Raw genomic sequence first — 27156 nt, 5'->3', positions numbered from 1 at the left:
AATACTTTGATTGGACCTGCCTGCACCACCCTTTCAGGACGATTGTTCCAGATTCCAACCACACTCTGGGTGAAAAATTTTTCCTCACATCACATTTACTCCTTTTGCCAATTACTTTGAATCTGTGCCCTCTACTTCTTGATGTTTTCTTCAGTGGGAACAGTTTCTCTATCACTATCACACGATCACTATTTACGTGTCCATACCTCTCAGGATCATGAATACGTCTATCAAGTCTCCTCAGCCTTATCTCCAGGGAAAAGGGCCCCAACCTCTCCAATCTATCCTCATAGCTACAGTTCCTTATCTCTGAATCATTCTTGTGATGATCTCTGTATTCCCTCCAATGCCTTCACAGAACTGGACACAGTACTCCTGATGAGGCCTAACTATTGTCTTATGCAAGTTTAAAATGACCTTACTCTTGTACTCAATGCCCCTATTAATAAAGCCTAAGATACTATATGCTTTATTAACTTTTCTCAACGTGTCCTGCCACATTCAATGACCTGTGCATGTGTACACTGAGGTCCTTCTGTTCTTGCACCTCCTTTAGAGGCTCTCCTTTTATTTTATACTGTCTCACCATATTCTTTGCGCCAAAATGAATAGGGCAAACTAAAAATGCTCTGCTCTCATAAAGAACAGAAAAAAAGATTATATAGAGAATTTAAGAATGACCAGGACACAGTAATTTTGAGTGGTTCAAATGATACCATCACCTTTTTATAGTGGCACTCATGAGGTTAATCAGTTATTCCCAATTCTTTATCTATAGATGAAGGTGACAGCTGAGCCCGGTCTTGTCCTTAACTTGAATCAATACACTTCCCAGCAAGAGTTGAATAGCAAGGAGCAGAAACCTTTCAAATTTTTACCTAACCAAACCATGGGGCGTGTAATGTCCCAATTGGCATCCTGGACTGAGATCAATTTCTCAACATTGGTCAGGAGCACAGAGTGCCTGCCAGATGCCTTCCGCAACCAGGACTGGAGTACATAATAAATATTGATAATATTTCCTTTTTGAGGCTGTTAGTTGCATTCCTCTTTTTAAAAAGTATTCCTTTTTTTTGTGTTTGACCTTGAGCTCAAACTCTTATCCTGTACACCATTGCTGTTTTGTGGTTTCACCTAATCATGCATGTTTCACAAGGGTTTGTCACGTTCCTCTATAACATTTTACTATACTATCCCGTTGGTTCAGTGGTAAATGTACTGAGCCATAAAAAAACAATGCCAATTTGCCAATGCTGACAGACATGCAGTCTGGAAGGTTGCAGGGTCAACTCCTGACCTGTGTTGGTTTGCTTACTTATTCTGTCATTAGTTTGTGTTTCCTGAATGAAGGCGTATAAACTATAGGGCAAAAAGGACTGGATTTAGCTATCAACATTCACTTTTTATGCTCTCAAAGAATGGCAAGAATCAGCACCTACAAGAGAGGGGAAAGAAAAGCAATGAATATAGAGTGTTTTAATTCCACCCTACTGAATTGAATGAACATTTACTACAAATGGGTGTCTTTTCTTTGTAAATGGACTGATGTAGAGTGGTAATAATTACCAAAGGAGGGAAATCACAAATGGCATAATTAGTATACATCATTGAATTTTATTTCAGCTTGGGATCAAGAGATCCCTACAACTTTTTCTGGTCATATCTGTGAAAGCTATATCTCAAGATTTCTGCTACAAAAATCTGACCTAGTTATATTGATAAGAATTGTTTTGTCCTATTCCAGTAATATAGCTGCAATTATTGAGTCCTTCAACCACCTGCACCAGAAACTAAGTCAAAAGTTACACACACACTAAACAGTGATCACACCATGCCAAGTGCAATCACCGATCATGCTGCAGTTATGTGCCTTTGACAGTTACAGAAAAGTTCTGCATTTCCCATTCCAGGCATAAAATAACACATGGTGCTCTGTGGTGCCTTTTATCAGTTCATGGAGGAAATTTTAATGCAGTCAAAAAGCTAAGTTTTATTTTTAGCCCAAACTACATCCATTAGTGCTTGTTTTTGAAAACCTTTATCAAGCATAATGCCAGATCTTCCAGCTGGCTTTATTCACTTATGCCAAGTTTTCTTTATTAAAAAAAGTAACATTTTAACAACTCATTTCATTATCGTCCAATTATTCCCCAACTCATCTTGCATCATGGAAAATATCTATTCACGATTATTGCTTTTCTCTATAAAATTAGTGTGGCATTCACTCAAGTGTTTCACGATCTTCTCTTCGATTTCATGGTGTTGCTTCACTTCATTTTCTGAAAGTGCCAGGTCAGTTTGAGAGTCGGCAGTTACTATGACAACAAACACCCTTCGCGTTTCAAGGACGTTGGCAACCACAACCTGATGTCTGTAAGTTTCTAAAGCTTTACGTGCTCGTGCAACCAGCTGTGAAGGATCAGTCTCCAACTTGAAAGATGTGACAAATGCCTGAGGAGCCCAGTCCTTAACGAGAGGGGTAAGCATCTTGGGAACCATTTGCATAGTTAGCTTTTAAAAAACAAATCAGATTCTGACATTCAATGAACCTAAGAAAACAAAGCTTGCATTATACATACACATGCAATTGTAAGACTTTCTCAAACAGCCACTTTGTTTTAAAAATTCTCTATACTTTAAGAGACAGTCCTCTTAATGGAAAATTGCACAAATGTAACCCTTTATGCAGAGGACTCCTGCTAATGGTTAATCAAACAGTCCTCATAACATTAAGGATAGTCCATCTCTCACTCACCTGCAGAGGGCTAGCACCTGACTGGATTTTGTGTTCTGGCATCTCAGAGGCAGGAATGAAAAAATCTGACACAGCTGCTGCGAGGTAGAACATGGCTTTTGGTCCTGCAGAATAAAAACAATTACAAATCACCTACTTTTTAATGCTATATCCCGTTGATACAACAAGGTACTTTATGTAAGTTAATCAATAGATTTTCTTGTCTATTGAGTAATCTGACGAATTTTAATATAGAGCACAGCAGCATAGAAGCAATTCTTCATTTTACTGAATAAAGTAGAACCAATTATGTAACAGTTACAGGCATTTGTTCTCTGTTCACTCAGCATTGGTCTACCTAGCTAAATGTCAGGACTCCTGGCCTCTACTAACACCAAATACTGACCAAAATATAAATATATAATGTTTGTGGCTGGAATGAAGTGACTGCTCTAGTACAAGAACAAGCAGGGAATATTCCACAACACTTCTGACTTGTCTTGTAGATAGTGAACAGACTTTAATGCAAATTTAATGCTACTGAGGCAAAATATATTTTCAACTGTAACGAAAAACATATTAAAGTCAATTTCCTAGTTTATATTAGTGTACAGAACACAATACTCCATATGCAAATCTGAATAGAACAAACAGCTTTCAACAAAATATCCTCTAATTTTGACCAGGCTGTATTTTTTCTGAAGTAGCGTTATCGTCTGGTAAATACCTCAAGACAATCCACCAGACTGAGTGCTGCACTGTTGGAGGATGAGATGATAAACTGAGATGGATGCAAAAGATCCCATGTACTATTTCTAAGAAGAGCTGGTGAGATATCCCCAGTGTCCTGGCCAATATTTATCCCTCAACTAATATTACTCAAAAAAAAGACATCCTTGTCACATAGCTGTGTGGCGAAAGCAAGGCTGCCTATGATGGAGCAGTTAAAATAGGGGAAACACAAAAGGCCAGAACTAGAGGAGTGTAGAGATTTCAGATAATAGTAGGGCTGGAGGAAGCTACAGAGATAGGAGGGGCAAGGGAGAAGAGAAATTTGAAAACGAGGATGGGCATTTTTAAAATTAATTAGTTCCTGGAGTGGGAGCCAATGCATGTCAGCAAGCACAGATGTAATAAGTGAACAAGATTATGTAAGTTAGGTTCCAGGTATTGGAGTTTTGAATAAGCTCAGGTTTAGAGGGTAGAATGCAGAGAAGTATTCATTTTGGCAGGAAGAACGAGAAAAGGCACTATAAAATAAAGGATATAATTTTAAATGGACTGCAGAAGCAGCAATTCCTGGGGATGTACATAGGAGCAGAGTAGGCCATTGAGCCTGCTCCACCATTCAATGCCTTTTTCCCCACACTATCCCTTTGTCATTGGTATTTAGAAATCTGTCAGTCTCTGCTTTAAACATACTCAATGACTGAGCTTCCACAAACCTCGGGTAGACAATTCCAAAGATTCACAACCTCATCTGGATCTTAAGTGGCTTCCCCTTTATTTTGAAATTGTGCCCCCTGGTTCTAGGGAAACATAATCTTACCTGCATCTACCCTGTCTATCCCTTTAAGTATTTTGAAGGTTTCAGTGGATCACCTCTCATTCTTCGAAACTCTTGAATAAAGGCCCAGTTTCCCCAATCTCTCTTCATAGGACAGTCCCGCCATCCTGGGAACAAGTCTGGTGAACCTTCGTCGAACTCCCTCTGTGGGAATAGTATCCTTCCTAAGGTAAGGGAACCAAAACTGCACACAGTACTCCAGGTGCTGTCTAACCAAGGTTCTATACAATTGAAGTAAGACTTTGCTACTCCTGCGCTTAAATCCTCTTGTGATAAAGACTAACATACCATTAGCCTTCCTAATTGCTTCTGCACCTAAATGTTAGCTTTCAGTGACTTATTGCACAAATTATTGAACATGGCACGGCAGGCTGAGAAAGCAGTTAAGGCATATGGGTTCTGGGCGTTATTAACAGAGGCATAACCATATAAAAGCAAGGAAGTTATGGTAAACTTTTCTTACTCAATTCGAGTACTGTGTCCAACTCTGGGCGCCAACACTTTGGGAAGGATATGAAGGAATTAGAAAAAAGATTGATGAGAATGGTTCCAAAGGGATTTCAGTTATTTGGACAGATTGGAGAAGCTGAGGTTGTTCTCCTTGGAGAAAGTTGAGAGAAGATTTTCTGGAGATTGGGGGTCTCAAAAAAGTAGAGGGGGAGAAACTGTTCCAATGGTTGAAGGATGGAGAACCGATTAAGGTGAATGGCAATAGGACAAAAAACATGAGGAAAAACTCCTTTGTATTCCAGATCCTAACCATTTGCCACACACTATGGTGGAGGCAAATTCAATCGTGGCTTTCAAAATAGAATTGGATATTACCAGAAGAGAGAATTTTGCAGGGGACCGGGGCAACTTGTATTGCTCTTTGGCACAGATATGACAGGCTGAATGGCCTTTGGTGCTGTAAAGTTTATAGTTCTATGTGGTTGGAAGCTTGACTCAAGGTCAAAATGACATCAATTAAACAATCTAGTTTGCCTCAAAATAGCCAAGAAGGGAGTCAATGACTAGGGAAGAAAGTTTGCGGTAAGGACAGAAGGCTTTGGCCTTCCTGATATTTACTTGGAAGAAATCTGTTACAAATTCAGTTCAAATATATAATACACAGCTTACATTTAAATTTCACACACCCACCCTCTTAGTAATACAGTCATCTTTTATTCATTCTCAATGGGTGTCACTGACAAGGTCAGCATTTATTACCCATCCTTAATTACCCTTGACCACCACACTGAATAGAGCTAAGTGGCTTGCTAGCCTATTTCAGAAAGCTGTTAAAGTAACATTTGAGAGAGTCTGGAGTCACAGATCAGGCAGACAGGGTAAGGGATAGCAGATTACAGCCTGCCAGACTTAATACTGAGTTCAACGACTTCAGATCATGAACTCTCTCCTCCATCTCCACCCCCTTTCTAATTATTTATATTTTTTAAATATATTTTTCTTTTCCCACCTATTTCCATTATTTTTAAATGTATTCCCATCCATTGTTTCATCTCCACCTTTTAGCCTATTTCGATCCCTTCCCTCCACCCCACCTCCACTAGGGCTATCTGTCACTTGCTCGTCCTGCTTTCTATCCTTAATGTCACCATTCGCACATTTCTTAGCTGATATCACCACCGTCAACAACCCTTTGTCCTTCTGTCTATGACATCTTTGGCAATCTCTTCTTTGCCTCCACCTATCACTGGCCCTCTATCCAGCTCTACCCGTCCCACCCGCCTCAACCAGCTTATATTTCGCCTCATTTCTATTTTTCCTCAGTTCTGAAGAAGTCATACAGACTGGAAACTTAACTGTATTCCTCTCTGCAGATGCTGTCAGACCTGGAGTTTTTCCAGCTATTTTTATTTTTGTTTCAGATTTCCAGCATCCGCAGTATTTTGCTTTTATCTAAGGATAACAGATTTCCTTCCCTAAAGGGCATTAGTGAACCAGGTGGGTTTTTATAACAAACTGGCAGCTTTACAATCACCATTATATAAAATCTGGAAATCAGCAATCATTTGACTTTAAATTTCCCAACTACCCTGGTAGGATTGAAACTAATATCTAATATTAAAACTAATATCTCCAAATCATTACTACAGATGAACATATTAAATAGGAGCTACAGAAGGCCATTTAGCCTTTTGAGCCTGTTCTGTCATTCCATAAGATCAAAGCTGATCTTCTACCTTAACTCCACCTTCCTGCGCTGTCCCCATATTCAGCTCTGAGGGTACAGAAGTCCAAAGATTCACAACCCTCTGATCGAAGTTTTAATCTCAGTCCCAAATGGCCATTCCATTAATCGGAGACTGTGACCCCATGGTTTAGATTTTACAGCCGGGGGAAACATTTTCTCAGCATCTACCCTGTAAAGTGCCTTAAGAATTTTATATAGTTAATTGAACTTGGCTATTCTGAAGCAAATGGAGCCATTTCACGGACTAAGACAGGAAATCTATTTGTTACAGTGTGGTCGTAACAAATACGAGCACTTTAGATCTGGAAAAGTGCAGAGACGATACAAATATAATTTTATATAATATATATAAAATTATATAATTTTATAATCAATAGACTAGGCAAACACCTAACTCAGAAAACTGAATGGATTATCTCTGCTGACCTAACACAACCACAAAGCAAGGTTCTAAAGGATATATATTTACATTTTAACCACTGAAGTTTCATAAGCACCAGGTGGACAACCACAATGCTACCATACCAAGTATTTACTTAATTTCCCTACCGATGGGGTTGAGCGCCTGAGCCGCCGCCCTCAGCAGGTACAGATAGTCGGATAAGGTGCTGAACTCCACGGGGAGGAGCAGGCCAGCCTCTCGCACGGCCACATAGCGCTGCAGCACCGGCAAGATGTTGGGCAGTACTGCCTGGTCGGCTTCCACCCGCCAGCAGGTGGTTCCGACGTCCAGCACGGCCTTCAGCGCGTCCAGCATGTTGAGGCCGGAGTAACGCCGGGAGAAGGGGTAGAGGGAGCGCTGACGATGCAGGAAAACCACGGCGTAGCCCAGGCCGAGGAAGTACTCGGCAGACACGGCGCCGCGCCAGCCGCTGCTGAAATTGTCCAAGAAGCGGACGGTCCGCGACTCCAGCGGTACCTTGGTGCCGCCCGAGGTCACCAGCACCACCCTGCGGCCTTGGGCGGCGTGCCGCACCGCGAACTCGGCCATAGCCTTGGCCGAGCTCTCCGCATTAGGCGGCGGGACGCAGTTCGAGAAGAAGCCGCTCCACTCCGACTCGCACTCCGCCACCGCCGCCATTACAACTGGTCCCCCCCTCAATGAGTGTCCGGGTTCCCCCCTCCCCACCCCAGCCACCTGCACCAAGAACTCTCATCGCTCACGATAGGCGATGAATAACTTTTCCAAGTTGTCGCACAAAGGACACTTTTTCATATTTAAATATTTCTATTTTTCTCCTATTCATTCATTTTTAGTTTCCATTTGTGTTTTAATCTGTTTGTTGGGGGAAGCACTACGAAGTGCTCCTGGGTTCAGAAGTCAGAGGCCTTAGCAACGGGCCAGAGGTCCCTAGCAACCACAACATATCAGAGGCGGAGGGGTTTTCAAGCAAGGACTGGCCTCCCCGGACACCGAGATGCTCAGTTCTCCTATTTATCCGCTTTCTAATCCCAAGGGTGTCAAACTAGAGTGTGAGATGTGCCAAAAAACCGCTTATGTTATGTGCTCCCAATGCAGAGTGACTTATTACTGGTGAGTAAAGAAAGCGCCATCATCACATCCCTCAGCTCAAAAACTCATCTTGCACACTACTCGTCAAACTCCAACCTTTTTATTACGGAAATGTATTGTTGCCTCCAAAATCCGTGTCCATCCTTGGGGCAACTCCTTTCCTTAGTCTCTCTAATTAAGTTTCCACTCTTACAAAAACCTTCCACAGCCTGACCATGAGCCATTATCCCGTCTTAACCTCTATGCAGCCTTTGATACAGACGACCACACTCTCCTCCTCCAATGCCTATCCGGTGTTCTCCAGTTTGGTGGCACTGACTTCACTTGATTCCACTCTTACCTATCTAGTTTTGCCTTTCTACCAATGGCTTTTCTTCCGATCCTCACTCTCACTTTAGCAATCCTTCAATAGCTATCATTGACCCCCCCCCCTTCTTTTTCTTATATGCCACCCTTTCGCAATATCATCTGCTGTCACATATCTGCTATTGCTATTCCTTAACCTCCCTTAACTTCTCTACTGCCTCTGCCCTTTCAAACTGCTTGTTTGACATCCAGTCTTAGATGAGTTGCAATTGCCTGCAGATAAAGTGGGAACATTGATGCTCCAACTGCAATCTCTATACCATCACTACCTCCCCCTCCCCCTCCCTTATCACTACCTCAGGTTGAACTGGATTATTCAGTCTCAGCATCCTCCAAGAACTCGTTGAATTTCTGACTCCATACTCTCTCCATCACGAAAAACACTTACTTCATCTCTGTTCCAACCTTCCAAGCACCTACCTCACCACTTCTACCGCCAAAACCCTCATGTAATCTTTGTCATATATAGACTTAACTGTCAAATGCAGTAGGGATTGCTTTCCTAGGTTTCCATTTTGATCCTTTTCATCTCCTCTGCATCATGCAATGCCTGAGAGGTGAACTGCTGACTTTCAGCCATTTCCAGACTTGTGCAGATGCTAGTCAGAACTGACAGCTGGATGCAAGTGCTCTGCAGTGTAAGAAATTGTACTTTTCAGAATATTATAGAATTATCATTGAATTAGCAGGCACAGTATGAGGCCATCTGACAGAGGGTATTTTTCTCGCTGGACAAACACATTAACAGTCCCAAACATTCAGAGGCTGAGGTAAAACAAAGATGTTGACATTCTTGAACTGACAGTAGGGAGTCTTGCGGTGCCTTGTGTATCCTCTTATCTATACAAGTGTCAGGCATGAGTTAACAAATGGCACCTAGCATGAGATGAGCTAAGAGATTACCCCAAACCAAAATGATGGACAGGGGGTGGTGACACCCTGAGTACCTGTTCTTTGGTCAGAGCTACTCAAAGTGATTGACATTGGGTAAACAATGGGCCCATAGAAATAAAGTATATGAATGGGTGCATTGGGGTTAAAGGGGAAGTTCTCGTCAGGCAGCTGCCTTCTTCAGCTGAAGACTGGTGAAGAGTGAGGGAGATCAGGGGAAGAGTTTCCTACACTTCGGGTAAAGAGTAGAAGGCTGCTGACAAGCTACAGAGATCAACCCTCACTCTACATCATCCATGCTTTCATCCTCCGGAACTGGTAAATCATTCTCACCTGTTATGGGTCAAATGTTTTTCCTATCTATTTAGCTTGTCCATCATTTTTGAACTATTGCTTCTTAATAAACTACTTTAAAATCATTTGAGTTTGACCCCCTTTTTAGGTAATCTGTGACTCCTGAACCTAAAACTTACAGGAGTGACTCTGCCTCTGGTTTCTCCTCCTTCCAAATAGAATCACCAAGGCTTTGCTCAGTGCTTCTGTGCAACAGCAGCTTTAAGATCGAGAACCATGTGTGTGGAATTGAAGAGACAAACCCATGTCCTACCATTTTTAAGTGCCAGCTTAGCTTGGTCGGTAGCACTCTTGCCTTTAAAATAGATTGTAAATTCACTGCAGGATTTGGGAATTAATCTAGGCTGGCATTTCAATGCACCGCTGAAGATATACTGTATTGTCTGAGGTGTTTCACAGGACCCATCTGCCTGATTCAGTTCTGTGGGATGTCAAAAGATCCCTTGGCATTGTTCAAAGAAAAGCAGAGGGCTCTCCTGACCAATATTCCACTCTCAGCCACATCAAAAACGGATTCACCAGTCATTTATCTTACTGCTGTTTATAGGACATTGCTGTGCACAAAATAACTTGCAATTATCTACTGTTAGAACCATATCTACAAGAACTACATTTTCTTTTAAAATTTGGAAGGACATTGCATTATTTGGACACTTGGGAACTGACCTGGATTTTTTTTTTAAAAAAAGGGTCACAAATTCACCTTGGACTGGAGCAAGCATGCCTTTTCCAAGAAACACTTGACCAGCATAGTACATGGGGTGGGGGAGAGCTGTTTGCTTATTTGAATTGCAATCGCTTTAACTGCTGGAAAACTGAAAATCACCTGACAGAGGAGCTTTATGTTTTGGACTTGTTATTTTGAATTCAGTTAAGAATGAACTGAATGGGAAAAGCTGCCCAGCTCACGCTCATATTGCCTTGCTTGAAATACAGTGTGGTTATCAGTATCCAGCTAGGAATCCTCATTTCAGTGGAACTTGCTTGTACTTGGAAACCCGAGAGGCTGAGACAAGAAGGATTGATCCTTGCTGAAGCTCCATTGGTGAGAACCTCCAAACATCTACTGGGACTAGCAACCTGTCCTCACACGAGGGAGCACCAGATTGACAGTGTCAAAACCCTACGAATTTTATCCTTTTTATAAAATCTTTTCTTTCAACCGTTCACCTCTGCAGAAATCCTGTTTGTTTGCTCTTTGTTGTTTGTGTGTGCGTGCTGGGGAATTTTAAAAGGAATAGATAGTTACACTTCCAGATTACAAATTGTGTGTTAACCATTTTTTTTTTAAAGTTTCATTTTAAAATAAATCAATCATTCTGAGTTTATTGAAAGAAGCCTGGCTAAAGTCTCTTTTATTCTGGGTCTAATAGTAGTGAAGGTAAACAATTGCCAATTTTGGTAAGTGAATTAAACATTTACACTAATGGTATGACCTGTGGAATAGTAGGGCTAGATAAACTGCGTACCCCTCCCATCCCAGTCATAACACTACATAGCAAAAGTGGTTACCAGAAAGTAACATATTGTTGGGTGTGCATTGGAACATTTCTGAGGGATGGGATAAGACTCAATATAAAACAAGTTCTTTCACTGGATCTACAATGCGTTTGTATCTATTAGGCTGTGTTTGCATGTCTATTTTGCCTTTTTAAGGAAGATCTCTCAAGAATATGTGCCTGTAATTGTCTTCTGTCAGTGATGTAGCACACCAAGAGGCAGATTGGAATGGGATCCATGAGAAGATTTGCCAGCTCCTGATTCCAATACGGACAACACCAACATTCCTCAGCTCTGCAAAAGAGAGAAAACACAATGAGGAGCAGTTGATCCAGAGACAGGTAAACATTAAGCAGCTTTCATATTCATTGTTGTTATTTTCTTACTCTAATTTTCTGTTCTTTTGAAGGTACTGACTCATGCTGGGGATATAGTTTCTTGGCAATTAGCAGCCCTTTGATGCTATTCCACATATTGGATCTTAAACAGTCTGTGCTTGCAGGATAGTGACCATGAGGTCAGCACAGCCAAGTCAAATCCTGTTTAGACCTGAGATCCACATTTAGCAGATCTATAGCAGGAAGTGCAATCATTGTCATATAGGCGAACGCTGGCCAATTTGCAAGGTCCCACAGTGATTGTAGTGGATGGCCAGGTGATCTGTTTCTAATGGTGTTGGCCAGGATATCTCCATGCTCTTCAAGAAATGCCATAAATAATTTACATACATCTAAATAAGAGACAAGGTCTTGGTTTAATGTCTGATCCAAAAATTGTACCTGCAACAATGCAGCATTCCCTTAGTACTACACTGGAGAATCAGCTTAGTATATATGTTCAAGTTTTAGTCTTGTCTACAGTCTTGGAGTCATATTTGATCCCAGGATGAGCTGCCGATTACATATCCACTCCATAACCAAGACCACCTACATCTACTTCTATAATATTGCTCAACTGCACCCTGCCTTAGCTCATCCGCTCCTGAAACCCTCACCCATGTCTTTGTTGCTTCCAGACCTGACTATTCTAACCCCTCTCCTGGATGGCCTCCCATTTTCCACCCTCCATAAATTTGAGCTCATCCAAAACTGTTGTCTGTATCAAGATTGATTCACCTATCACCCTGTGCTTGCTGACTGACATTGGCTCCCAGTTTGGCAATGCCATAATTTTCTGATTCTCATCCTTGCTTTCAAATCCCTCCATGGCCTCATTCCTTCTTACCTCTATAACCTCCTCCAGCCCTACAACCCTTTGAGATCTGTGTGCTTGCTCCTCCAATTCTGACATTTTGCATGTCCCCAAATTTAATGACTCCACCATTGGTGGCCGTGCCTTCAGCTGCCATAGGCCGGAGCTCTAGAATTTTCACTTCCCCACCCCCAAAACACTCTTTCCTCTTTTAAAGTGCTCCTTAAAACCTATCTCTTAGACCAAGTTTTTGGTCATCTACTCATCCATCCTAACATCTCCTTATGTGGCTCAGTGTCAAATTTAGTTTGATAATACTCCCTGCATGTTTTACTATGTCAAAAGCAGTATATAAATGTAGTTTGGAAAAACTCAGCAGGTCTGGCAGCATCGGCAGAGAAGAAAAGAGTTGACGTTTCGAGTCCTCATAACCCTTAGACAGAACTTGAGTTCGAGTCCAAGAAAGAGTTGAAAGATAAGATGGATTAAGGTGTGTGTGTGGGGGGGCGGAGAGAGAGAGAGGTGGAGGTGGGGGGGTGGTAGGGACAAACAAGCAGTGATAGAAGCAGATCATCAAAAGATGTCAACAACAATGGTACAGAAGAACACATAGGTGTTAAAGTTGGTGATATTATCTAAACGAATGTGCTAATTAAGAATGGATGGTAGGGCACTCAAGGTATAGCTCTAGTGGGGGTGTTTTTTTTAAAAAATAATGGAAATAGGTGGGAAAAGGAAAATCTTTATAATTTATTGGAAAAAAAAGGAAGGGGGAAACAGAAAGGGGGTGGGGATGGGGGAGGGAGCTCACGACCTAAAGTTGTTGAATTCAATATTCAGTCCGGAAGGCTGTAAAGTGCCTAGTCGGAAGATGAGATGTTGTTCCTCCAGTTTGCGTTGGGCTTCACTGGAACAATGCAGCAAGCCAAGGACAGACATGTGGGCAAGAGAGCAGGGTGGAGTGTTAAAATGGCAAGCGACAGGGAGGTTTGGGTCATTCTTGCGGACAGACCGCAGGTGTTCTGCAAAGCGGTCGCCCAGTTTACGTCTGGTCTCCAATGTAGAGGAGACCACATTGGGAGCAATGAATGCAGTAGACTAAGTTGGGGGAAATGCAAGTGAAATGCTGCTTCACTTGAAAGGAGTGCTTGGGTCCTTGGACGGTGAGGAGAGAGGAAGTGAAGGGGCAGGTGTTGCATCTTTTGCGTGGGCATGGGGTGGTGCCATAGGAGGGTGTTGAGGAGTAGGGGGTGATGGAGGAGTGGACCAGGGTGTCCCGGAGGGAGCGATCCCTACGGAATGCCGATGGGGGGGTGAAGGGAAGGTGTGTTTGGTGGTGGCATCATGCTGGAGTTGGCGGAAATGGCAGAGGATGATCCTTTGAATGCGGAGGCTGGTGGGGTGATAAGTGAGGACAAGGGGGACCCTATCATGTTTCTGGGAGGGAGGAGAAGGCGTGAGGGCGGATGCGCGGGAGATGGGCCGGACACGGTTGAGGGCCCTGTCAACGACCGTGAGTGGAAACCTCGGTTAAGGAAGAAGGAGAACATGTCAGAGGAAATATTTTTGAAGGTAGCATCATCGGAACAGATGCGATGGAGGCGAAGGAACTGAGAGAATGGGATGGAGTCCTTACAGGAAGCGGGGTGTGAGGAGCTGTAGTCGAGATAGCTGTGGGAGTCGGTGGGTTTGTAATGGATATTGGTGAATAGTCTATCACCAGAGATTGAGACAGAGAGGTCAAGGAAGGGAAGGGAAGTGTCAGAGATGGACCACGTGAAAATGATGGAGGGGTGGAGATTGGAAGCAAAATTAATAAATTTTTCCAAGTCCCGACGAGAGCATGAAGCGGCACCGAAGTAATCATCGATGTACCGGAGAAAGAGTTGTGGAAGGGGGCCGGAGTAGGACTGGAACAAGGAATGTTCCACATACCCCATAAAGAGACAGGCATAGCTGGGGCCCATGCGGGTACCCATAGCCACACCTTTTATTTGGAGGAAGTGAGAGGAGTTAAAGGAGAAATTGTTCAGCGTGAGAACAAGTTCAGCCAGACGGAGGAGAGTAGTGGTGGATGGGGATTGTTCGGGCCTCTGTTCGCGGAAGAAGCTAAGGGCCCTCAGACCATCCTGATGGGGGATGGAGGTGTAGAGGGATTGGACGTCCATGGTGAAGAGGAAGCGGTTGGGGCCAGGGAACTGGAAATTGTTGATGTGACGTAAGGTGTCAGAGGAATCACGGATGTAGGTGGGAAGGGACTAGATAATATCACCAACTTTAACACCTATGTGTTCTTCTGTACCATTGTTGTTGACATCTTTTGATGATCTGCTTCTATCACTGCTTGTTTGTCCCTACAACCACACCCCCCCCACACCCCCCACCTCTCTCTCTCTCTCTCTCCGACCCCGACACACACACCTTAAACCAGCTTATATTTCAACTCTTTCTTGGACTCGAACTCAAGTTCTGTCGAAGGGTCATGAGGACTCGAAACGTCAACTCTTTTCTTCTCCGCCGATGCTGCCAGACCTGCTGAGTTTTTCCAGGTAATTCTGTTTTGTTTTTGTTTTGGATTTCCAGCATCCGCAGTTTTTTTGTTTTTATATAAATGTAGTTTTGTTGCTTTTGTTGTTTGAAAGTGAAAATTGCTGCAAATTGTGCCAAGTTCCAGACTTTTCCCTTAGTTTAGAGCTTTAACACCAGAGATCAGCCTCATGGCTTTTCTTTGCACTCCCTCCAAAACACGAATGCCTCCCTTTTATTCTGAGACCTCGCATTGGACACAGTACTTAAAATATGGTCCAACTAGAGCACTATACAGTTTGCCCATGACTTCCTCTGACTTCTATTCCACTGATTTGGATATATAGTTTCATAATGTATTAATTTTGCTGATTGTCACACTACAATAGGTATATTGAGTATCAAGTTAACTTAGACACTCTTTCAACTTCAACCTTAACTGTTTTAACAACATTCATTGAGTATGTTTGTCATCCAATTTTGGAACAATTAGCCATAACGTCCCTGCATTAGTTCACACTTACACATAAGAAATGGCATTTTGTGTACTAATGGACTGTTGCCATGCTGTACATGTAGAAAATCCTTCAAGGGAGGTGGTAGTTAAATTGGAACAAACAAACAAATACAGTTTCTTTAAATGGCTTTCTTGTACCTGGTGTCTGTCAGTAATTATATTAACTGGTTGCTATGCTAAATTAATTCCATTGATCACAAAAATCTCAACATTTAAGGTTGATGTTTCACCTTTGTCTAATGTTTTTGGTGTTTTACAGAAACACCTCATTAATCTGACACGGACAGTGGCCCAGAAACTTCTTTTTGAGGGTAAACACGAGGAAGCTATTCCTGGAGCCTTGCAGTCTCTGCGCTTTGCAACTTCTGTTTATGGTAGCACCTCTGCTGAGCTAGTGCCATCTCAATTACTCTTGGCAGAGGCCAGTATCGGTAAGAATATTGTGTGTGTTATTGGGGACTTGTCACTTGTGCAAAACTGTACAATTATTAAACATGTCAGCATGAAGTGTATCATATCATCCACTTTGGACTTAAGAAAGATATATCAGATTACTTTCTAAATGGTGAGAAGTTGGGAACTGTGGAGGAGCAGAGAGATTTAGTAGTCCAAGAACAGAAATCACTAAAAGCTAGTGTTTAGGTACAAAAATAATTTAAAAAGTTAAAGGTCTTTACTTCAAGGGGAATGGAATACAAAGGAGTGGAAGCTGTGTTACAGTTACATAAAGTTGCGGTTTGACCCCATTTAGAGTAGTGCAATTCTGGACACTGTCCTCAGGAAGGATACATTGGAGGGCAGTACAGAGCAGATTCACCAGAATGATACCTTGGCTAAAAGGTTAAATTATGATTACAGGGTGCAAAGACTTATGCAGTTGAGTATAGAAGATTAACTTAGACTCAGAACTTTCCTGTGCCTAGTGGAACATGAGACAGACAAAGCATAATGTTACATCTGTTTCCATCACTAGTTTTTCCTGGAACAGGTCACCAGAGGCTATAGCTTGAGGGACATCACCCCACATCAGGCAATAGCTGACTAGGAGACTCCTCCAGTCTTACCATCTGCCATTGGCATGTTGGAAGGAATTATGGGTTGATAATTAACCTGTTTGGCTACATTATGAACATACCTTCCATGGCCAACAAGTCCTGGATTGGGACTTGAACCTGGAGCTTCCGGCTCAGAGGCAGGGGCATTGTTCACTGCCACAAAACCACCTACAGAAGATTAAAGGATGTTCCAATTGAAGTGTTTAAGATGATTAATTGAGATGATAAGGTCAATAGAGATAAACTATTTTCTCTGGTGATTCAGTCCAGAACAAGGGGACATAAAATTATAACAGAGCTAGGCCAATCAGGGAAGCTTTTTGTTATATAGAGGGTAGTGAAAATCTGGAAAGAACTGTTGAGCAAATTGAAAATTTCTCCTAAGTCCTTGAGTGGGACTTCAACTTATACCATCTGAATCAGAGGTGAGTGCGCTTCCAACTGAGCAACAGCTGGCACCATGAAGAAAACAGAGGATGAAAAGTTCTGCAATATGCCTGGGCCCAATTCCACCTTGAGAGGGGGTCATGTTTTTCTTCTCACATGGTGGGGTTGTTACAAGAAGGGGGATTTTCAGTTCGGTTAGGGGTGGCACTGAGTTGCATCCAGGTGAATGGCTGGAAGAGGCATGTTGTTTCATCTCAAGGGATAGAAAGGGGTTTGTGCTCAGAGGGGGTTGAAGGAGGTCACTATCAATCTCTGCTGGGTGTCTGGGAGGAAGTCTGGAGGCTTTCATGTTCCCTTTGTTTGTCCAAGAACTAGGAGTTTCTTAGCTTGATTGTTAGGGAAGGTCAGATGGTTATTGCTAGTATTCTACTCCTTTGTCATTGACAATTAATTATTAATGCATTCTTGGGTATCCAATGTTTCAGCTCTGGTCCTTGAGAATGCTGAAATTTCTGGTCAGTGTGTTGGGGTTGGGATAGGAGGGGAGGAGAGTTGGTGCTGATCTGCTGATCGAGATGGAGGGGTTAATGATTCCAGCTCACTGGATCGCTGAAGGGAGATGAAATTCAACCTCTACAACGGAGAGATCAAAATATTAATTGTGAATTCTTTTCTCAGTGGTGGCGAGTGAAAACAATTGGTTTTCATTGGTGTGGGTTTGGGATATATCAACTGCTATGATAGCATCGATCTTGCCTCATTATTTTTCCAATTTCCATGATCTGTGATTTGTTACTGTGCATGGCCGTGGGTCTGCTGAATGATATAGGGAGTGAGTTTAGAAAGGTGTTAGCCAGTACTTGGCTTTTTCTATTTCAGCTTGGTGCTTTGAGATTTGTCATTACACAGTGGGATTCTTAGTGAGCCATAGTATCATTGAAAGGAAAAAAATATTTTTTTTGAAATGTAGTGTATTAAAAGTCTTGTCTGCCCCTTCCACAATTCCTTAGGGGATGAATTTCCTCAGGGTTTCTTCCACCATCATGACTTAAGTGGAAACCAGGTTTACACGTTTAGTCATTCACTGAACATTGATCAAAGTGCAGAGTGGAAGAATTTTGAGGAAATTTGACCACTTAACTGTGTATTAATTTTCAGTTGGCCAGCAGGCAGACTTTGGCAGATCTGGCATTTTCTTACGACCCGTAACAATACTACACATTGCCAAGCACTTTCTGATTATTCTTCAGACCTTTGTTCTGTTATTTGCACATACATCACCCCCCCTCCCCACACTACAACCAGCTTCACCTGAATGAAATACATTGGGTCTAATCTTTCATTCACAATAGCGACGAATGCTGAGACATTGACTGCTATTGAGCACTGCAATGGCACTTCAAGTTCCAGAAAACCCACCTGTACACCAATCTGGAACTTGCGGTCCACCTGAATGAGCTTTCAGGGGAGCTCATGCTGATGGTCCCTCATGTGGCCTCAGACCTGCTCAGGAGGGCAACCCTTTAAATCAGGAGTGTCAAAACACTCCTGCACTCCTGGCACTGCTCACCACCTCCTGCAGCCCAAGCATTGCTCAGCTTTTCACCAGCACCCCGCGGCTCTGCACCCCTGGCTCTGCTCACCTGCCTCCCACACCCACTTTACTCACCCTCTCTACCTGCACTCCCCCACCCCCACCACCAACCCATACCTCCACCTCTGCTCAACCTCCCTTAGCACCCCCAGCTCCTTAGTCCCGTGATGTCAGAGCAGAGACATTGGTGCCGGAGGTGACTGGGGGGGTGCAAAAGGTCAAGGTGATGAACAGAGCTGTGGGTGTCTGGGGAGCGACATAGCTAGAATTAAAAACCGATTAAAGATAAGGTTAAAAATACTTAAAAACACCTGTCATTGGGCAGAAGGAAAGGGGCATGGCTTCAGATCGTGACGTCAAAGGGGTCATAACCTTGCCTGAATTGCGACTCGCTGCTGGGCCTCCTGAATTACCTCGATGAATCCACAGTGCGACCAGGCGAGCAAGTTCCCACTGCAGTCTACAAAAAAGGTACCAACGTATTTTTAAATGGAATCAGCAAAATCGCCACAGCTTCATCGCTGACAAGAAGATCCAGGCCATTGGGATTTCTGAGGCCTCAGTAAGGTGCTCTCACCTGGTTCCAGCAGTCCTCTATCCTCACCCAAGTAGCTCTTCATGTATGAGCTGAGACGATCAGTGTCAGCAGACTATTGGGCAGCACCACAGAACTTGATGCCGACATCACCTAACATGCAAACATGCACACTTTCTGGCAAGTGTCACTAGATGGTAATCAGGAGTGGTGAGACCTCCATGGCTTAGTGCTACCTCTAATAATACCTTCACTGACTGAGATCTTAGGGGAGATATATTTATATTGTTTAGTTTGATGTTGCTTTGTGTTCTTGTCTTTTGTTGTTAATAATCACACTTTAAACTTGGAAAGATCAGAACCACTTTGTGTAATTTTGCCATGCTACCTTGTACAGTAGAAGGATCAGATTGAATTGGTTCTGTACATATTACATCAGTATCTAGTGCAGGTGTGAAATGTCACTCCTGGAACACTTACACATAACACATAGTTCCTAGCTAGTTACAGATATTTACAAATAATACTAAATCATCCCTGTTTCTTTAAAACAGAATGCCCTAACAATGTAGCTGTTCCAGTCATTAACTTTTATAAACTAAAGAAGATTATCAATCAACTTTTGGAAACAAACTGAACCCCTTCTTAGAAACTTTTATAGCATGTATTCTTTTATAAAATATTAATCACGGTATTGCTTAAGTGGTACTTAATTAGCTATCCTCTTTCTGCTGTGTGTTTCTGTACTTCACAGAATCTCAGAATCTTCATAGTGCAGGAGGCCATTCAGATCATCAAGTCTGCATTGGCTTGCTGAAAGAGCAATCTTCCTTATCCCTATAACCTTGCACATTCTTCCTTTTCAGATAGCAATCCAATTCTCTTGTGAATACCTCGATCGAACCTGCCTCCACTACCCTTTCAGGGAGTTCATTCCAAACTCCAACCACCCTCTGGGTGAAAATTTTTTCCTCACGTCACTTCTACTCCTTTTGCCCATTATTTTGAATCTGCGCCCTCTAGTTCTCGATGAACTCTTGGGAGGGAACAGTTTCTCACTATTTACCCTGTCCATACTCCTCAGGATCTTGATTACTTCCAGCACGCCTCCTCTCAGCCTTCTTTTCTCCAAGGAAAACAGACCCAACCTCTCCAATCTATTCTCATAGCTAAGTTGTTCATCCCTGGAATCATTCTTGTGAATCTCCTCTGTACTCTCCCCAAAGCCTTCACATCCTTCCTCAAGCATGGCGCCCAGAACTGGATGCAGAACTCCAGATGAGGCCTAACCAGACAGTGTCTTATACAAGTTTAACATGACCTCCTTACTCTTGTACTCAATGCCCCTATTAATAAAGCCTAAGGTACTATATGCTTTATTACCTGCTCTCTCAACGTGCCCTGCCACCTTCAATGACATGTATATCTACACCGAGATGCCTTTGTTCCTGCAGTTTCTCCCCTACTGTCTCTCCACATTCTTCCTGCCAAAATGAATCATTTCACATTTCTCTGCACTGAACTTCATCTGCCATTTGTCTGCCCAATCCACCAATATGTCAGTCCTTTTGACATACTTCTGGCATATATTGCATGTACACATCATATTTTCAATGTCTTTATGTATTTTTTCTTTCATGGGATGTGGGCATCACTAGCAAGGCCAGCATTTGTTGCCCATCCCTAATTGCCTTTGAACTGACTAACTTGCTAGGCCATTTCAGAGGGCAGTTAAGAGGCAGCCACATTGCTATGGGCCTGGAGTCACATATAGGTCAGACCAGGTAAGGATGGCAAATTTGCTTCCCTAAAGGGCATTACAACAATCGATCATGGTAACCATTACTGCGACTAGCTTTATATTCAATATTTACTAATTTAATTTAAATTCCACCAGCTGTCATAGTGGGATTTGAACCCATGTCCCCAGAGCATTAACCTGGGCCTCTGGAGTACTAGTTCAGTGACATCACCACTATGCCACTGGCTCCTCTCTATATGCCCATCCAGCAGCTGAACTGGCTTTGAGCTTCATGTATTTTCTGGAGAAGTTCTTCCTGCATTGTTTATTGTTTTGGGTATGAGTATTCTGGATCCAGTTAGCAGAACACCATCTTCCAATAAGATGTAATCTCTGATAGACCAATACTGCCGTATTACTGACTGTTTATGCTGTATCTTATCAGGCCATCGTTTGATCACTTGCTGAGAGAGCATCTGTAACTCCTTGGCTTTGCTGGTCTCATTTCTAATTTGACTCTGTTTCAGTGTGTTACATTCAATAGGTGATGGATCTCTATACCTAGGTCTTCTATCTCCTGTTTTTCCTGTGACGACAACCAAGATAGGGTATGTGCAAACACTATTTCTCTTCCTGGCTTGTATTTTAGAGTGAAATTGTAACTCTGAAGCCTCAAGAGTAACCTCTGTAGTATTTCTGGTGCTTTTCATAGATTCTGCTTATAGATCTGCTCCAGTGGACAATGTTCATCTCAATAATAAACTTTCTCCCATAGAGATATGTATGGAACTTCTCACATCCATACATGACTGCCAAAAGCTCTCTTTCCGTGTTAGCATACTTGGTCCTAGCTGAGGTTAGAGCTTTGGACATTAATGTTATTGGCTTTCCCTCCCAGTCCTTTTGTAGAAGCATCCACTTGCAGAGTGACAATTTTCTTTCTGGCGTAATATGACAGACTTGTCTCCTGACATATTACCTTTTTAAGTTTGTTAAAACTCCTGCTGTGTGACTTTGACCACCGGTACTCTATATCTCCTTTCATCAGCTCCCACAGGTTTGCTGTATGCTCTGACATATGCAGTATGAAGGAGCTTATGTATTGGATCGAACCAAGGAAACTCCTCATTTCTCTCTGATCTCTTATCGCTTCCATCCCAGAGATAGCCATTATTCCTTCAGGGCTCAGCTTGATGCTGTCAGGTGTGTACACCATTCCGAAGAATTGGCATTCGGTCACCTCCGCAATGCATTTGTCTCTGTTTAACTTGGTCCCAGCTTTCCTGGTTGTCTCCATGGCTTTGTGTAGATGGTAGTCACGATCTTTTTCATCTACCCTGTATATCCGGATAACATCTGCTATACCGATTGCTCCTTTGTATCCCTTGTATGTCTCGTCTACTTTCTGCTGGAACACATCCTGGCTCACTTTAAGGCCCAAAGATAAGATGCAGAAATTTGGATTGTCCAAAGGATGAGTTGAATGTAGTCAGCACCAAGATTCTGCTTCTAATTTCACACTCCAGTAGCCATTTCTGGCATTGAGTTTGCTGAAAACCTTTGCTCCTGCCAGTGCTGGTGTGAACTCTTCCAATGTTGGAATGGGGTAGTGATCCCTCTTATAAGCTTGATTAAGATCTTTGGGATCCAGGCAAATTCTTAGCCGTCCATTTGGCTTCTTTCTCACCACGATGGAATTTACTTAATCTGTACGTAGGCTCTATGATTCTGGTGATCACACTCCTCTCTTCCATCTTTAGGCACTCTTTCAAGCTTTCCTTTTAGTTCCATGGGTACTTTTACATGGGGGATGAATCACTGGTTTCATCACTAGGTCAATAGTAATGTGGTACTTCAAAACATCCAACTGTCTCATCAAAACACTCTGGATATATTTGCACCAGAACTTCTTTGCAAATGATTGGAGGGCACTTTTCAACAGGTGTACTTTCTTCAACCCTCAATGTTGCCTCCTTTATCTTGTGGTTTACTGAGATAATCTGCAGCTCTCACAACTGCTCAACCCCAGCATAAGAGGACCATCTGCTTCAGTGATGTAGAACAGTTAAGTGTGTCCCTCTGATTTGTTTTGTTCCTAGCTGTTGAATCTCAGTTTCCCCGTATGCTGTTAGCATGATGTTGCCCAGTTTCAGAACACTTCTTTGGATAACCATTTTCTTCCAAATTTCCAGGAAAGATCTTCTGGTATAGTCTGAGCAGGATGATGTCACTCTGTGCTCCGATATCAATCTTCACCTTCAGATTTATTGTTGTAGGCTTTTCTCTCACTGCCTTCCTGATCTGAAGGGTTGTGTGAATTTATTTTCTCTGGGAACTGTCACATCCAGCCATTTCACGCAGTTGTGTGGTTCCTATGTCTATCATGTTCTCAGACTCTCCGTCATCTTCCAGGGTGTGGATATTTTTATTTCTGTTCCTGTCCATTCAACCTGTTGCTCTGGTGCCTTGCCTATCAGTTTCTCCTTTTGTTCTGCACATCTTTGCCCAGTGATTGACCTTTCCACAAGCAGTGCAGCTTGATCTACATGTAGGACATTTTCTTCTGCCTGTGAATTCATGTGGTTGTCCACAGCTCCTGCATGTCTTTCTCTCTTTTTTGTGTACATTCTTTTGTTTCTGCTGCACTGCATCAATCCTGCTGCCTTTCTCTTGGTTTAACAGAAGGCTAGCTGTTTGGGTAGTCAGTGTCTTCATCTGCCTGCACGTGGCTTCATGGGCTCTGGCAGTGTCTACAGCCTGCGCTATTGTGAGCTTATCCTTCCCAATTAGCGCTTTCTGTACTTTAGGGTGTATAGAACCCCAAGTTAGTTGATCAATCAGCTTTACATCTGTATCTTTAAATTTATGTTTTGTAGCTGCATCTTTTAATCATGATAGAAAGTTATCAATAGGCTTACCTAATTCCTGTCGGTGGCCTTGAAATTCATTCCGGTAGATCCAATGATTCAATTTTGGCTGGAGATGGGTGCTGAATTTTTCGATAATTTTGTCAGGGTTTTTGCTGTCCACTTCAGTAAGCTCTCGGCTGTTAAATAAATTTGATCTGAGATCTCCTGCCCACAGAAGGATATAGGTGACCCTCTGTCCATTGCAAGTGCCTTTTGGGAATCTACTGAATATCACTTGAATAGGCTGGGGGTAATTCTCCTTGGAATGGAGGAGGCTAAGGGGAAATTTGATTGAGATGTACAAAATTATGAGAGGCCTGGATAAAATGGATGGGAAGAGTCTATTCACTTTAGCAGAGGTCAGTGACTAAGGGGCATAGATTTAAAGTGACTGGTAGAAGGATTAGAGGGGAGAGGAGGAAATTTTTTTATGCAGAGTGTTATAAAGATCTAGAACTCACTGCCTGAAAGGGCAGTAGAGACAGAAATCCTCAACTCATTTAGAAGGTGAAACAAAAACAAAAACAGAATTACCTGGAAAAACTCAGCAGGTCTGGCAGCATCGGCGGCGAAGAAAAGAGTTGACATTTCGAGTCCTCATGACCCTTCGACAGAACTTGAGTTCGAGTCCAAGAAAGAGTTGAAATATAAGCTGGTTTAAGGTGTGTGTGTGGGGGGCGGAGAGAGAGGTGGAGTGGGGGTGTGGTTGTAGGGACAAACAAGCAGTGATAGAAGCAGATCATCAAAAGATGTCAACAGCAATAATACAAAAGAACACATAGGTGTTAAAGTTAAAGTTGGTGATATTATCTAAACGAATGTGCTAATTAAGAATGGATGGTAGGGCACTCAAGGTATAGCTCTAGTGGGGGTGGGGAGAGCATAAAAGATGTTAAAAAAAATAAATAATTTTCTTTTTCTTTTTCTCTTTTTATAATGGAAATAGGTGGGAAAAGGAAAATCTACATAATTTATTGGAAAAAAAAAGAAGGGGGAAACAGAAAGGGGGTGGGGATGGGGGAGGGAGCTCACGACCTAAAGTTGTTGAATTCAATATTCAGTCCGGAAGGCTGTAAAGTGCCTAGTCGGAAGATGAGGTGTTGTTCCTCCAGTTTGCGTTGGGCTTCACTGGAACAATGCAGCAAGCCAAGGACAGACATGTGGGCAAGAGAGTAGGGTGGAGTGTTAAAATGGCAAGCGACAGGGAGGTTTGGGTCATTCTTGCGGACAGACCGCAGATGTTCTGCAAAGCGGTCGCCCAGTTTACGTTTGGTCTCTCCAATGTAGAGCAGACCACATTGGGAGCAATGAATGCAGTAGACTAAGTTGGGGGAAATGCAAGTGAAATGCTGCTTCACTTGAAAGGAGTGTTTGGGTCTTTGGACGGTGAGGAGAGAGGAAGTGAAGGGGCAGGTATTGCATCTTTTGCGTGGGCATGGGGTGGTGCCATAGGAGGGGGTTGAGGAGTAGGGGGTGATGGAGGAGTGGACCAGGGTGTCTCGGAGGGAGCGATCCCTACGGAATGCCGATGGGGGGGTGAAGGGAAGATGTGTTTGGTGGTGGCATCATGCTGGAGTTGGCGGAAATGGCGGAGGATGATCCTTTGAATGCGGAGGCTGGTGGGGTGATAAGTGAGGACAAGGGGGACCCTATCATGTTTCTGGGAGGGAGGCAAAGGCGTGAGGGCAGATGCGCGGGAGATGGGCCGGATACGGTTGAGGGCCCTGTCAACGACCGTGGGTGGAAAACCTCGGTTAAGGAAGAAGGAGGACATGTCAGAGGAACTGTTTTTTAAGGTAGCATCATCGGAACAGATGCAACGGAGGCGAAGGAACTGAGAGAATGGGATGGAGTCCTTACAGGAAGCGGGGTGTGAGGAGCTGTAGTCGAGATAGCTGTGGGAGTCGGTGGGTTTGTAATGGATATTGGTGGACAGTCTATCACCAGAGATTGAGACAGAGAGGTCAAGGAAGGGAAGGGAAGTGTCAGAGATGGACCACGTGAAAATGATGGAGGGGTGGAGATTGGAAGCAAAATTAATAAATTTTTCCAAGTCCCGACGAGAGCATGAAGCAGCACCGAAGTAATCATCGATGTACCGGAGAAAGAGTTGTGGAAGAGGGCCGGAGTAGGACTGGAACAAGGAATGTTCCACGTACCCCATAAAGAGACAGGCATAGCTGGGGCCCATGCGGGTACCCATAGCCACACCTTTTATTTGGAGGAAGTGAGAGGAGTTGAAGGAGAAATTATTCAGCGTGAGAACAAGTTCAGCCAGACGGAGGAGAGTAGTGGTGGATGGGGATTGTTCGGGCCTCTGTTCGAGGAAGAAGCTAAGGGCCCTCAGACCATCCTGGTGGGGGATGGAGGTGTAGAGGGATTGGACGTCCATGGTGAAGAGGAAGCGGTTGGGGCCAGCGAACTGGAAATTGTTGATGTGACGTAAGGTGTCAGAGGAATCACGGATGTAGGTGGGAAGGGACTGGACAAGGGGAGAGAGAAGGGAGTCAAGATAACGAGAAATGAGTTCTGTGGGGCAGGAGCAAGCTGAGATGATCGGTCTACCGGGGCAGTTCTGTTTGTGGATTTTGGGTAGGAGATAGAAGCGGGCTGACCGAGGTTGGGCGACTATCAGGTTGGAAGCTGTGGGAGGGAGATCCCCAGAGGAGATGAGGTCAGTGACAGTCCTGGAAACAATGGCTTGATGTTCAGTGGTGGGGTCATGGTCCAGGGAGAGGTAGGAGGAAGTGTCTGCGAGTTGACGCTCAGACTCCGCGAGGTAGAGGTCAGTGCGCCAGACAACAACAGCACCACCCTTGTCAGCGGGTTTGATGACAATGTCAGGGTTGGACCTGAGAGAATGGAGTGCAGTAAGTTCAGAGAGAGACAGGTTAGAATGGGTGAGAGGAGCAGAGAAATTGAGACGACTAATGTCGCGCCGACAGTTCTCAATGAAAAGATCGAGAGAAGGTAAGAATCCAGAGGGAGGGGTCCAGGTGGAGGGAGAATATTGGAGATGAGTAAAAGGATCCGTTGAACTGGGAGAGGACTCCTGCCCAAAGAAGTGAGCCCGGAGACGAAGATGGCGGAAGAAGAGTTCAGCATCATGCCGAGCCCGAAATTCATTGAGGTGAGGGCGTAAGAGTATGAAACTAAGTCCTTTGCTGAGCACTGAACGTTCAGCATCGGAGAGGGGAAGGTCAGGGGGTATAGTGAATACACGGCTGGGGTTGGGATTGGAAGATGGGGTGGGGACGGAGGGATAGGCCGGGGTGGAGGGTCCTAGATGGGTGTTGGTGTCGATGAGTTGTTGGAGCTTGCGTTCCTTAGCACTTGAGAGAAAGAAAAAGTTTCTTGTTGAGGCGTCGGATGAGCCGAAGGATAAAATGAAACTGGGGGCATGCGCAGCTTTGAAAAAGGGTACGGCGGTGCTGCTGGAGGGAGAGGTCGAGTGTGTTCATATGGCGGTGCATGGCACTGAGTGTGGATTTCAGAATGTGACAGGAACAGCAGTCTAAGAAATGTTTTATGTCCCGGAGATACCTGTAATCCTGGGTGGGTTCGAAACATGAGGGGTGG

At 43.5% G+C, this 27156-nt stretch overlaps 2 protein-coding genes across 4 annotated transcripts in view; one reads left to right on the top strand and one right to left on the bottom strand.

Annotated features, from left to right (window-relative positions):
- Positions 1-1594: 1594 nt before the first annotated feature.
- ppcs (phosphopantothenoylcysteine synthetase) lies at positions 1595-7579 on the bottom strand. The gene is made up of 3 exons (XM_041206373.1): positions 7048-7579; positions 2756-2859; positions 1595-2511 (listed from the first exon to the last, which is right to left on the bottom strand). The coding sequence occupies exons 1-3, from the start codon at positions 7577-7579 to the stop codon at positions 2179-2181; spliced, it is 969 nt and encodes a 322-aa protein (XP_041062307.1). The 3' UTR covers positions 1595-2178.
- Positions 7580-7588: 9 nt separating this feature from the next.
- zmynd12 (zinc finger, MYND-type containing 12) overlaps positions 7589-27156 on the top strand; it is a 30148-nt gene continuing 10580 nt past the window's right edge. For all 3 annotated transcript variants that reach the window (XM_041206372.1, XM_041206371.1, XM_041206370.1), the window contains exons 1-3: positions 7589-8032; positions 11322-11463; positions 15616-15787. In XM_041206372.1, the coding sequence (XP_041062306.1) occupies positions 7917-8032; positions 11322-11463; positions 15616-15787 (430 nt within the window). In that variant the 5' untranslated portion in view covers positions 7589-7916. The remainder of the gene's footprint in view (positions 8033-11321; positions 11464-15615; positions 15788-27156) is intronic.

The sequence above is a fragment of the Carcharodon carcharias genome, chromosome 15 (assembly GCF_017639515.1).
Source record: "Carcharodon carcharias isolate sCarCar2 chromosome 15, sCarCar2.pri, whole genome shotgun sequence".
Taxonomy (NCBI): domain Eukaryota; kingdom Metazoa; phylum Chordata; class Chondrichthyes; order Lamniformes; family Lamnidae; genus Carcharodon; species Carcharodon carcharias.
This window is presented reverse-complemented; position numbering and strand designations above follow the sequence as displayed.